We start from the raw sequence: 13,551 nt of genomic DNA, 5'->3' as shown, positions 1-13,551 counted from the left end.
CTTCAGGGCAAACCACAACAGCCCTTGTCCTGCCTGAACCCCTATGAAGACACACACAACCCATATCTGAGCATCTCATCTGGGAGTGAGGCAGACATAGCTCCAGTCACGGGGATCCTGGGAGGGGGCAGTCTTGGGGTAACAAGATACAGCACAGATAGGCGGGTCCTAACTTTGGTTACTGGCTTGGATGGGTCACTGACCCTTCTGAATCTCCTGTCTCATCTCTAAAGGCTTGGGTTTAATAAAATAAATAAATAAGTACATAAACAAACAAACAAACGAACAGTGCCAAGCCTCTCAGATTCTGACAGGGATTACGGAAGGCAGCATATGCTAAACATCGATGAGCACTAGATGCTCAGCATATGCTCCTGGCGATGGAAATTGGACTTAATTCTTCTTCCAGAAGAAGCTGGGAGAGGTCTCATGGGAAGGAGGAGTAAGGGTGGATGGGAAGAAGGGAGAGAGGGACGAAGAGATGGGTCTTTTTCTCCAGCTGTGACAGTGACTGTTTTTTTCCCCCTTCCTCTTTGATCTTCTTCATTCCTGGCTTGAATCCCACGCCCTCTCCACCCCTGTCAGACACGGCCAACAAGGCCCTCCTGGCCCTTTTCACGGCAGAAATGCTCCTGAAGATGTACAGCCTGGGTCTGCAGGCCTACTTTGTATCCCTCTTCAACCGCTTTGACTGTTTCATTGTGTGCGGGGGCATCCTGGAGACCATCCTGGTGGAGACGAAGATCATGTCGCCCCTGGGCATCTCTGTGCTGAGATGTGTGCGGCTGCTCAGGATTTTCAAGATCACCAGGTATGTGGCTCCTCTTTTCCCCGTTGGGTGTGAGACTTAGGAGAAGTCTACTGGAAGGCCCGGGAGGATGAGGCCGGATAAGGGAAGAGGTACAATCTCTGGAATGGTCTAGCCTCTGGTGGTCTACAGCAAGCAGAGTTGTGGTTCGTTTTGGAGGTGTGACTCTCAGAAATCCCCCTGGCTGTGAACTGCTGTCGCTCAACTTGGTTATGTTTATTCTACTGGCTTAGTAGAAGCCAGCCCAGTGGCTTTAGGAAAAGCAGTGGGATTCAGTCTCCTCCTATCCTTGGCTTGACCAGCACTGATGTTGGTTGACTCAAGTGTAGGGTCATGAGATGACTTTTGGACACTGTGGTATTATCGATTCTAGACAAGAAGAAAAAGACTTAGTCAGCATTATTGCTCCCCACCCCCACCCCCAAATTGTAGGCAGGCCCATTGTTAGAGATGCTATTCAAATCCAAATGAGGCCACAAGATAGCAAGGACAGGGGAGGACAGGGAAAACTGGGACTCTGGCTCTCTTGGTGTGTATTAGCTACCTTTTCCTCAATCCTGCGACCAAATAGCTGACAAGAGCAGCTTAAGGAAGGAAGGCGTTGTTTGGCTCAGAGTCCAGAGTCCATCCCGGTGAGAAGACGTGGTACCCAGAGTGTCAAATGGCTGGGCACAGTGCATCAGCAGGAAGCGTAGAGGGATGGGCTGCTGTCGGCCATCTTCTCCTTTGTATTCTCTGTCTCACTGCCCTGGGTAAACGCTGCTGCCCACATCCCAGGTAGGTCTTCCCGCTCCTTTAAACAGCTCTGCAAAAAGCCTCAGGGAGATGCCCAGAGGTTTGCACCCTTAATGATTCTACAGCCAAGATGGACTGCCTTGTGGTAGAAGTGTGCAGTGAACGGTGTAGCGGCTGTGAGAAACAGCTCCTGGCTCTCAGTTAACCAAGAGCAGAAGTACTGAGTGGCCAAGGAACTCTGCTTGTGGGTGTTTACCCACGGCACTACAGTGATGTTCACGCACGCGCATCTATAGCGGCATTATTTACAAGAGCCAGAAAGCAGAAGTTCCCCCAAATGAGCGGATGGAGTGAAGGTGGTGTCTATATCCACCAGATCACCAAGCTTTAGAAAGGAAGGTTTATGTGGTACCATGTGAATGGCGTAATGTAATACCCTCCAGCTCCCTCCACAACACTGCAAGGCAGAATTCTATTCTTTCTTGTTGCGGCCATCGCCTTTAGTTGAAGAATGAAACTGACTGGGAAAGTATCTGAAGGCCTTCCAACCCCATGAGCATCATTTTATTAAAGCCTTTGAGATGCCTGTCTGGCTGACAGTGTAATAGAGGTTGTATTAAGGAAGCTGTGGTCAGCTCACAGACACATACTTAGGGCTTGCCAGAGGGGGTCTCCAATGAGAAGTCCCAGATCCCTTAGGAGTCTGCGTTCTAGGCAGCCCTTGGAAATAGGAACATTAAACCTGTCCCTTGGATGTTAGGAAACGAAGATGGAGACTGCAGCCTCTAGGTCAAGGACACATGTGTCACCGATCACACAGGGTGTTCCTCTGCATGAGTCACCAGGCCCTAGGAAGCATCCCAGCTGTCACTGTCGTCGTGGTTCTCTGGGCAGCAGTCTGAATGCACATTGTTGTTGAGACTCCAGTGACACACACTTGCATATACGTTCAGTGCTGGTGACCAGAGGTCTTGGTCTTCAGTCCAGCTCGTGTTATTGATGTCATTGGGAGAGGACAGTGAGGTTGTGAGACTTCAAGTGTGTGCCAGGGACTCTGGTCATTTTGAGAGGCAGAGCTCTTAGCAGAGCTTCCTGAGGATTCTAACAGCTCAAGAACCACGGCCACTGCTCACACTGCACTGTTAAAACAACAACAACAACAAAAGTTCTTCAATGTGTGACCAGTGGCAAGACTTTGTTAGATGTTCTCCAAGAGCTGTGAGAAGGAGAAATAGACTTGCTTAATGGAAGGACCACACACAGGTGCTCCATCTCCATGCTTTGCCGGAGATCACATGGACCAGATCCCACCCATGCTCTGCACATTTCCAGTATAAGGTTGGATGAAGACATGCTCAAAGGACGCACGTGCCTCCCCAGCAATTGGCACTCTGAACTACTAGCCTGTCTTTCATTACCTCACCATGGTTCACCGTCATCCATTTGAATGTATACATTTCCAGAGGGTTTGAGACTTGAAGTAACTACCTGTTAGACAATGGAATGATTCTGCTTAGGGACTTTTTGAGGCCTGAAAGTACTGTTGGTTCCTCCTCTTGCACGGGGGCTACAGGATGCCCTCTGGTCAAGCCAAATTTTAAAAAGTTGTTTCTTATCAGTATTTTCACAGAAAGAATACACCAAACAGTTAAAAGAGAATCAATAGACAATTGCTCCAAGACGTTATAACAATATCTAGCAGTGATTCCGTTTCTAATGGAAGCTGAAAAGACAAAGCCCAGATCTCAAACATGGAATGTGTCAAAATTATTTACGAGGCAGTGAAAACTTGAAAGTTGAAAATAGTGTTTATCAGACCCAGGAAAAGCAAACCATGACCCAAAGTCGGCAACCATGTAGCAAGAGGCAGCATGAAAACAGTCCTCTAGGTCCTGTCTCAGGACTCAGACTATAAGACAGCCTAGCCCATCAGCTCAATAGCTCACTGAAGTCCAGAGGATATTCTGAAACATGGGCCTGCCTTTTGTTGCCAACAGGGTAATGCTTTAGCAGTGCTACCTTGGGTAAATGACTTCACTCTCTTTACCTCACTCATCTCATCTGTAAAATGGATCATCTTCGAGTCCTCTCTTAGGTGATTGTGAGGCTGAGTTGCTCTGAGGGTTAGCATGGGGCTAACACACAGTGTTATATCTGGCACACAGTGTACCTTAGGGAGTGTTAGCATCCATTATTGCTAGTGTTTCTACTGCGTTTGTTATAAGCCAAAATACCCTTGTAATCTCCTGCTCCCCTGCAGCTGCCTCCCACTTTCTCAAATGCACCATTAGACTGACTTAGAAAGACACATTCACCCTAAACCATGACCACATATGACATTGGTTCCCAACCTGCGGGTCACAACCCCATTGGCAAACCTCTATCTCCAAACAGTATTTAAATGACAATTCATAGCAGTAGTAAAATTGCCACTGAGAAGTAACAATGAAAATAATTTTATGGTTTGGGGTCACCGCAACATGAAGAACTATATTAAAGAGTTGCAGCGCTAGGAAGGTTGAGAACCTGCAACATATGGGCTGCCTGAAACCCTATGTGGGTACCACTTACGAGTCTTCCACACCTTAAAGATCTCCAGGTCCTTGCCCAGAGTCTGGCTCCCACGCTCGACCTCCCAACTCTCTTTACTACCTTCTAAAACCCTCTGCTGAGAAGCCCGTGGAGCTTCTCACCTCCCTCGAGGTCGCCAACAAACAATGATATGGCATTTGTGACGTTCCCAGGCAAGAGTGCATGGAGGAGAAGCTCAGACCCAAGAGCCACATGCTGTCTTTTGCAGGAAGGAAGTTACTCCCAGGAGTGATAACTGTCACCTAGAGGAGCTTAAGAAGATGCATGAGGATTATTTGAACATGCCCCCTCTCAACCCTGACAAGTTCATGATTTTAGGGACCAGTTACGTAATGCTGAGCAAGTCTGATATAGAAGTTCAAAGAAGCTCGCCTTCTTAAAGCCATCTCAAGGTCAAGACCAGGCGCTCTTGGCAGCTTGACTCAATGGAGAGGACAGAGGACACTACTAGCAGGAGTTATACCTTCAGCCCGAACTGTCCTAGCCCCTGACCAAGACAGCCTAGAATTCTTTACAGCTCCTTGCGATGGACCACACTTCCTACACCTGTCACACAAGTACCTCCAGAATCTGCCGCATCCTCAAGGACCGGGGTCATGATCACTGCGGTTTTGGTCCAAGGACACCCGCTGCTGAGGTCCTAAGAGAGGAAAGAGAGCGGTTGTGTTTGCTCACTGTGTGTATTCTGGCCCCCATACTATCTTACTGGATTCTCACCCCTTCTTCCGCTCTCTCCATCACAAGGCGCAATCATACACAAACCTACTGTGGGGAATTCCGCTTATAAACCCTCCTAGCAATAGGTAACTTGTCCCCAAGACCAAGAGAACGTTTCCACGTCCCAGTGTTGGAGTGTTCTGGAGGGGTACCTGTGTAGTGGTGGCCCCCTCTGGAACAGACGGAGGAGTAGGGTGGAGCTCTGCAAAGCCACCTCAGAAGCTACTGCCCTTGTTTCCGACACTGTTTATCTATAGCAAGCTCAAGGATTGTTTGACACCACAGTGACAGGCAAGCGGCCGTCCTGAGCTCTTTGACGCAAAAGATGTCTGAACTGAAAGGTTCTAGAAAGTCTCAGATCATTATAGAAGAGGAAAGAGAACTCTCCAGAGCTCCAAATCCCAAAACAGATGTACAGAGGGGAACGAGATGGGACAGAGCGTCCCTGAACAGAGGGTTGTGATTCAACCCAGGAGGCCGAGGGAAAAGGTAACAGAAGATCATTGAGTGAAAAATCTGAAGAAGGCTGGCGAGGCAAAAAGGAGAGACATGGGGAGGATTTAGATAGAAGGGAACTGGACCAGGTCAGACTCCCTTGAGTGTACCACAGTTGAGGAGCAAACAGGGGGCGGGGAGGGGGGATAGGAACAAGTAGACAGAGACACACACTAGAAAGGGTGGTGCAGCCTGAGATACACAGATGTATCAGAACTGGGCGGTCCCAGCTGTGCTGTGCGTGGACTCTGTCTGGGCCACTGTTCTGTCCACAGATGCGTAAGTCTCCCAGGTTTTCTCTGAGGTCTGCGACTGGTGCGTGAGTCTGTAGTTCACGGTGTTGAGCAGTTAAGATAACAGCTGATGTGTCACTAAACCTTCTGGCTTGTCACGAGCCAGCTTCCTGAAAGGGACAGTGACTCTTGGGAAAGGGCTGTAGTCCTGTGCTCAGCAGTAATGACCTTGAGAGATGGATCAAGAGAGTTTGCAGGGCTGAGGCCAGTCACCCCGCATTGCCAAAACTGCTGACAGAATACGTACAGATCACTGGATTCCATAGTGAACTCCCCACCCTGTGCCCCACTGTCAGCCCTGACATGCTGGCCTCAGACAGCCAGATCCCTCACCTCAGACCCACACTTGTGTTCTTTTATTAATCACATCTTAATGTTATTTTAATATAATATTTTATTAATTCCTTGAGAATTTCTTACATAATCAAATGCATTTGGACCATAATTACCTCCCACCCCTCTCCCTAAGTCATCCTAGATTCACTTCCCAACCTTTGCCCCTCCCAACTTCATGCCCTTCTACCCTCACCCCTGCTCCCATCTCAGAACATGTATACAGAGTCAAACACGTGCCTGTGAGGCTCACTGCCTGTCCCTCAGGTAACTACAAATGTGTTACATTTATAGTAAAATTCATTCATTCAACAAAAAGCTCATTGATCACCTCCTGTGGGCCAAGCACGGTGAAGAGATGACTGGCCCAAATTGAGACTTACTCCATAGGCAAAAATCAATCGTGACACTGTTAACGGTGCTCCATTATGCTTGCTGACAGGCGCATGACTTCCCTCTGAGATGTTCCACCCAGCAGCTAAAGGAAACAGAAACAGAGACCCACAGCCAAACATTAGATGGAATTCCAGGAATCTTGTGGAAGAGTGAGGGAAAAGACTGAGGGACTGGAAGAGGACAGGGACTCCACAGAAAGACAAAGAGTCCACTCACCTGGACCCTTAGCGGCTCCCGCAGACTGAATGACCAACACAAGAGCAGGCATGGGCTGAACATAGGTCCCCTGCACATGGTCTTCATGGTCCCCCAACAACTGAAGCATGGGCTGTCCCTGACTCTGTTGCCTCCCTGTGGATCCCATTCCACTAGCTGGGCCGCCCTCGGTAGAAGAGGATGTGCCTAGTCCTGCTACGACTTGATGTGGAGGAAGGGGACCCAGACCCAGGGGTGGAGGAATGGGAGGAGATTCTGTGGAAGGGGAGGACAGGGGTCTGATACTGGGATGTAAAGTGAATAAATAAATTCATTAATAAAAAGAAAATAAATAAATGAAAATTGTTTTTAAAAAAGGGGAGAATTAGGGAACCAAATAGCATATGTGACTCCCTGACTCTTCCCCATGGACCTCAGTTCTAGGAGGGGAAAAGAAACGCTAAGCAAAGAAATAGATATTTTTCTGGTGGTGATGTTTCTTTTAAAACTAGGGGAGCCGCTGTTCATCGAGTGCTTGCTGTGTAAGCCTGATAGCATGAGTTCAATCCCAGAACCCATGCAGAGGTAGGACAGGATGATCCAAAAGATTGTCCTCAGACCTACACTGTGATGCGTGCGCGCACGTGCGTGCGCGCGCGCGCACACACACACACACACACACACACACCATAAACACACAATAATAATAAATGCTAAGGGCTAATGTAGAACAAGGGGCTAAAGTAGCGATCAGGGAAGCTTGCCCTGAGATCAGAGGCAAGGACCTAAAGGAAGCACCCCCTACCATCTTCAGAGTGAGAACTGGGTAGCCATTGGTAGAAATAAGGACCGGTTCAGCAGAGTATCTGGAAACGGGAAGTAAAAGTAAGGCTCATATGGCTGGAGTGAAAAAGGAAGGAAGAGAGTAGGAGCCAGGCCGCAGGTCATGAGGGTTCAGGCTTTCCCACTAGGTAGGAGCCCCCATGGGGGCTGGATGTGGCTCCCACTGTAAGAGGACTCTTGGCTGCTCCACTGTGGATGAACTATGAGAAGCCAGAGATACAGCAGAGCAAGATGGTAGGAGGCTATCCCAGAAGCCCCAGTGCGAGAGCCTGGTGGCTAGGCCTAGGTGATGGAGGCAGGGGAAGGTGGCCAAGGTTTGTTGTGAAGACAGAACCTTGGGATTTGCATGTGCTGTGAGGTAAGGCGTGCAGGTCGTGCAGGTCAACCCCACTGCTCTTATTTCCTGACAGGGAAATGAGCATAGGCAGGAAACATCACAGCTCATGATGTGGTGCACCTTCCTCAACCTGAAGCTAGACTTCCCGTGAGAGCTCCTAGGGTCGGGGATGCAGGGCGGAGTAGAGGATTCAGGAAGGTTGTCACTCTAGCTAGTGCTTGCCCTTGGCCAGCCCCAGGCTCTCAAGTGAGCTCTGCTTTACCCCGTGCTCCAATCCTCTACCATAGGTTCCACCTTCCCTAGAGCTTCAGGCCTCAGGAGACCCTGGGTCAGGAACTGTTCTCTGTCCTGCCTTGTTTCTTCTGCCTTTTCCCCCAGTCTCTGTGGTATTCTGGAGTCAGGAACATTTTTGACTGACACCCCTAAATCTCCCCCATGGTTCCCAGATAGAGCTGAACCTCAGTTCAAGCCCCGTATGTAGTTTCCCTCACTGCCGTGTACTTCATGGAGGCTAAGACTCTGACTTTCTGTGGCTGTCTAACTCCGCCTACGTGCAGACACTCTCCTCTCTGTGTAGCTGGACAGTTAATGCGCTCTGAAGTTGCTGGTTTCTAAAACTGGTTATTGACAAGCACCTCACTGAGTGCTTGAGAATCACCCAGTCCCCAGGGTCAGAGAGTGTGTGTGACCTCATGCTTCCTCTGGGACAAGAAGAAGCATTTAGGACTTGGCGAACCTCTGCGCAGCCTTTGATCACCAACGGGCTTGGAGAAGCTGTTTCAGTGTAATCAGGAAAGGTCTTCCAAACCTTCTTAACTTCTCCCATTAAGAATATGAACACTAACTCTGGCCTACAGGGACTCCAGGGAGCCTATCACACATCAGAGTGTTCAGAGCAACCCAATCCTAGCATATAAGGACTGGCTCCAAGGTGCCGTGAGACAGAGGAAAGTGAGGGAAACATCATGGTCACATACAGCTCAATTTTGGAGGTGATTTGATGGTAGGAAGATGGTCTGAAGGAATAGACAAGCCAATTGGATCCTGTAATCTGATTCAAAACAAGGGATGAGTTTATGGGTTAGGATAAAACTTAGTTCATCCTTACTGTAACAGAACTGGTATCTTAAGACAGTACCATAGAGTCAGATACATCAGAGCCAGGGAGCGAGTGTACAGCCCTGTACGCCATTCTATTGGTTTTATCTCTGTTGTTTACTCCCAAATTGTGCAAGAAAACAAAAACCAAGGGTTACTTTGTAGCAATTGACACGGTTAAGAAGACTCAGTAATTCCATGGTCATGTGAAATGGAATCAAAAATCTGGGTTACCGGGGCTGGGGATTTAGCTCAGTGGTAGAGCGCTTACCTAGGAAGCACAAGGCCCTGGGTTCGGTCCCCAGCTCCGAGAAAAAAAAAAAAAAGAACCAAAAAAAAAAATCTGGGTTACCGATAGGGAGCTCATCTACCAGCAGATGTAACTCTGGTGGACCCTCGGAAAAAGTCCTTACTCCCTGTGATCATCGATCTATGAACCCTACAGATTCCATAGAGGGCTTCATTGTCCCCAATGAAGTGATGGATTAGTAGCAATCGAGAATTATCAGAATCCTGTGGGCTCTTACTAAAACTAAACATATCTAGGCCCAGACACAGGGTCAAAGTTTCCAAAGGAAGGACTTTTCAAAAACTAACCATAGTGACAGGGAAGTTGGCGCCATCACTAAGCTCCACCCACTCTCTTTACCTTGAGCAGTACTCTTCCTACCTACCCAGGTACCTGCTGCTGGAATCTGCTCGTTCTTGAGGAGAGGAATTTATTAAAAACCAGAAGTGTTCATGGTAATTACAAACTTAAATCAGCCGTGTGCCAAACAGGCTACTGAGTGCTGCTTTAAGGAGAGGGAGGGGCTACTATTTTCCAGGCTACCCAGTGCTGTTCACGCTCCTGTTATCTTCAGTTGCTTTGTTCTGGTTTGTCTTTTTCAGATAGGAAGGCAGGAAATGGGGAAGAACTAATGACTTGTCCAAGGGCATCAACAGTTGGCAGAGGGGCCCTGAGGCCCTCTCTCCTTATTGTTGTAGCCTCTTACTAATGCTAAACTTACATCTCCACACCCCAACCAAGAGTCCGGTTCACACCACTACCTGACCCCAGAACCTGGAGCTCGCAGGGACTGGCAGGGGCCCACGGGTGAGGGGTGGTGGAAAGCAGCAGAGGAGAGGCAGCTGAACGCCCTGTCTGCCTGCAGGTACTGGAACTCCCTGAGCAACCTCGTGGCGTCCTTGCTGAACTCAGTGCGCTCCATCGCCTCCCTGCTGCTACTCCTCTTCCTCTTCATCATCATCTTCTCCCTCCTGGGGATGCAGCTGTTTGGTGGAAAGTTCAACTTTGATGAGATGCAGACCCGTAGGAGCACGTTTGATAACTTCCCACAGTCTCTCCTCACTGTGTTTCAGGTATGAATTCCACTGCCATTTTCACTGGGAGGGTGGCTCAGTGGTGAAGTCAGAGGTGGGCAAGAGGAAGCCTTGAAAGGGCGGGGCGTGGAGGGCGTAATGCCAGCCTAGAATAGCCATGGAGGGCGTTTCTGTCACGTCTTGTCCCTCAGCCCTCCATGGAGCTATGTGGGTGGACTAAAACAAAACAACCTCTAATCGATCCGTTTACAAATGTTTGTGTGGCCGTGGTACCCATAAGCCACATCAGCCATGTCCTTGCCGCTGGAAGAATTAGGGCTGGTCCAAAGCCATACTTTCATGAATGCTTTGGCATACGACAGACCTGGAATAGTGTGTATTTGGGTTTAAAAGTAGGTAAGAGGGAATAGTGTGTGTATATTGCTAAAATCTTAACAATGGCACCTAAAGATTCTGTTTAATAGTCTTGGGTGTGGCCTGTCAGTGTCCTCAAGATCGCAATCACCTGATAGTGCCACCCAGGGAACTAGTAAGGGCCATCTCTTTTACCCTCTGTAAAGAACAGCATACTGTGTTGACCACAGAGCCTTTCCATTTGCTAGTGGCCCTGCACTTTGTGGGTTGTAGTTCTTAAGAATAATTGGGAGCCAGAACAAGGACAAAATGTGGAAAGGAGACTTGGGACGTTTCTGTTAAGACAGTGGGACAGGGCAGGAAGGGTAGGGCAGGGGAGTTTGGGGCTTTGCTGTTGGTCTAACGCTGTGTCCCTTATTGGTGGGAATGTGTCATTCAGATCCTGACCGGGGAGGACTGGAATTCGGTGATGTATGATGGGATCATGGCTTATGGCGGCCCCTCTTTTCCAGGGATGTTAGTCTGTATTTACTTCATCATCCTCTTCATCTGTGGAAATTGTATCCTTTGGTGCTGATGCTGCCCCAACCCTGCTGCCCCTCTCGGCCTTTAGCACAGTGCCATGCGCGTGCTCCAAGGCCCTGGTTGGGGCTCTGTGCTGTGGCTGCCCAACCATAGACTAGCTAGGCAAGACCGCTCTTGGAAGGAAGTGTGGCCTGGCCTAGGATCACTTCAGCAGTGGTGTGGGTCTGGGTGCAGGCTGCAGCTGGGACACAGGAGACAGTGCACCACACAGTTCTGAACTGGGTCACCCCTCTCTAGGAAGTGTGTTCTGCTCATAGTCTAAGTGAATGAGGCCCCCAGGCACTGTGATCTGTGCAGCCAAACTTTCTCTGGCTAGGATGAAATACGCCTGGAGGTATGTGCCCTGCTCACTCTGGAGCTATTGAATCTACTCAGACCTCCACCCTGTGCGTTCATCAGTTCCCTCCCTGTGAAGCTGTTCTCAGCGCTGAAGTCATAGGCCATGCTGCACAAGTTACCAAGGGGACCTGATAGCTCCTTCCCTGTCTGAGTCGGGGACAGGACCCCAGGGCCTCTCGCCCTTGTTTGTTTCTCCTCTCCCACTGTCTGAGCCTGTGAGAGTGGAGTCCGGAGCTGGGTGATAAAATGGAAACACTCTAGCCTGAAATTTGAGTTAAGTTCTCAGTTTCTGAACTTCAGAAATCAAGAACACTATGCCACCTGCAGGCAAAATTGGCATTCTATCCTCTGGGTGACCTCTAGCACACCAAAGGCCTTCCTCCTCGGTGTGTCCACCGTGTGAGACAGGCTGGGCCATCCCTATCCAACAATGCAATATCTGGACCCTCTGAAGAGCCTGTAGGTTGCATTAGGTAGAAATCCACAAGAGCACTTCATAGACAAAATTATTAGAGGTTTTTTATGAAGTAGATGTCAGAGTCTGCGTAAAAGATGTATTTAAATCAGATGTCTATAAATCAGATGTGTATATAAATCAAATGTACTTTAGGCCCTGTGCTCAAGATAAATCCCATCATGATTTATTTCAAAATTTGAAAAATAAATTGAAATCTGAACACTTCTTGCTCTAAGCATTCTGACACCCTTATCTGAACTTGCCACAGGCTGACAGGAAGTGCTGCTTACACAGCCTCACTAAGAGGCTGGGATAGTGCACCGCATGCCCCTCCTATGCTCCAAGGTCAAGGGTCAAGGACCAGTAGTCTTCTAGAGCGAAGCCCTCTTCTGTGGAGTTTTAGCTCTGCGTAGGAAGAGATGTGACTTTATGAATGCCCTGGGCTGGGTGTGGGGTTTAATGACCTAAGACCTTTCCAGCTATCCCCTCTTTGCGGTTCTCTGGCCCATAGTGTTTCTATTGGTGAAAAAGCAGGACTTGACAAGGTGGGAGAGACGGGCAGATGACTGCTTAAGTGAAGAAGTCTCAAGGCTGGCCAACTCTAGTCAGACTCTCTAGGGGGTGTTGTATGCATGGGTTCACAATAAAAGCTGACAGAGGTTCTAAGCCATCTCTTTGGTGCCCTGTTCTGGTGAACAAACAAGTCTTAAGAGCAGTCTCCCAGAGATGGTGCTGCCTGTAATGTCAGTCAGAGACAGGTACTTCAGTGGTAAAAACAAACAACGAAGTCTAGCAATAGAAGCACGAGGCAGGGCTGGTACTTCAGACCTACCCTTCTCCCATCCACCAAGCCAGCCTTGTCTCAGCCACTTAGAAAACTCCAAATAGTAAGCAGGATGGTCGGGAAAGAGGAGAATCGGCCTGTCCTGGGCAACTCTTATTTCTGCATGCGTATACTCTCCCCAACCCCCGTGCCCTTCATGCTTCCCAAAACCAAGGGTCGTTTTCTTTAAGAGTGGACACAAACAGATATCCTACTGAATGTGTTCTTGGCCATTGCGGTGGACAACCTGGCTGATGCGGAGAGCCTGACCTCTGCCCAAAAAGAGGAAGAAGAAGAGAAGGAGAGAAAGAAGCTGGCCAGGTAACCCTCTAAGCTTAGAATGCCATCCCCACTGGTTTGGGAGAAAGGGCTGGTGCTCCTCTGGTGGGCATCCTGGCTGAGCGAGGTTCCTGCAGGAATTTGACTTCTCCTACGGCTCCTAGACATTGCTCTGTAGTCTCTGCAGAGGTGGTGCATTTCCCCCACCAGTGCAGGAAGTGAGGAGCAATTATTTGGGAAGAGAAGCCATGGGAACACAAGGAGAGAAGGGAAAGCCACCTTCAGAAGAAAACCCAACTCCATCTCAGAAAACGATGCTTTCAGAAATAGATCCTTTTGTACTATTGGGGTCCTAGGAAGACAAAAATAAGGTTCTATATTCCATCCCATAATTATCTAGCAAGGGCAGTCATATGCCATGTCTCTGCTGGACACTGAGCAGAGGGCCTTTAGGACTCAATCGTAAGTAAGACCCAGAATCCTCTGATTTAATGGGTGAACAGCCAAGGCTCTGGATGAGGTCAGATGTGTGCCAGATAACCAGAGCTT

General features: G+C 48.9%; 1 protein-coding gene across 32 annotated transcripts in view; it reads left to right on the top strand.

The window, feature by feature from the left end:
• The window catches only part of Cacna1c (calcium voltage-gated channel subunit alpha1 C), a 620,764-nt gene that overhangs the window by 515,395 nt on the left and 91,818 nt on the right, over positions 1 to 13,551 (top strand). For 31 of the 32 annotated variants that reach the window (XM_063285506.1, XM_063285499.1, XM_063285512.1 and 28 more), the window contains 4 exons: positions 586 to 811; positions 9,997 to 10,204; positions 10,959 to 11,079; positions 12,930 to 13,044. In XM_063285506.1, coding sequence (XP_063141576.1) covers positions 586 to 811; positions 9,997 to 10,204; positions 10,959 to 11,079; positions 12,930 to 13,044 — 670 coding nt within the window. Of the gene's footprint in view, positions 1 to 585; positions 812 to 9,996; positions 10,205 to 10,958; positions 11,080 to 12,929; positions 13,045 to 13,551 lie in introns of those variants that run through there. The other variant, XM_063285511.1, reaches the window with a different exon arrangement.

This window comes from Rattus norvegicus, chromosome 4, assembly GCF_036323735.1.
Source record: "Rattus norvegicus strain BN/NHsdMcwi chromosome 4, GRCr8, whole genome shotgun sequence".
Lineage (NCBI taxonomy): Eukaryota > Metazoa > Chordata > Mammalia > Rodentia > Muridae > Rattus > Rattus norvegicus.
The sequence above is the reverse complement of the archived record's forward strand: the minus strand, read 5'-3'. Positions and strand labels throughout refer to the sequence as shown.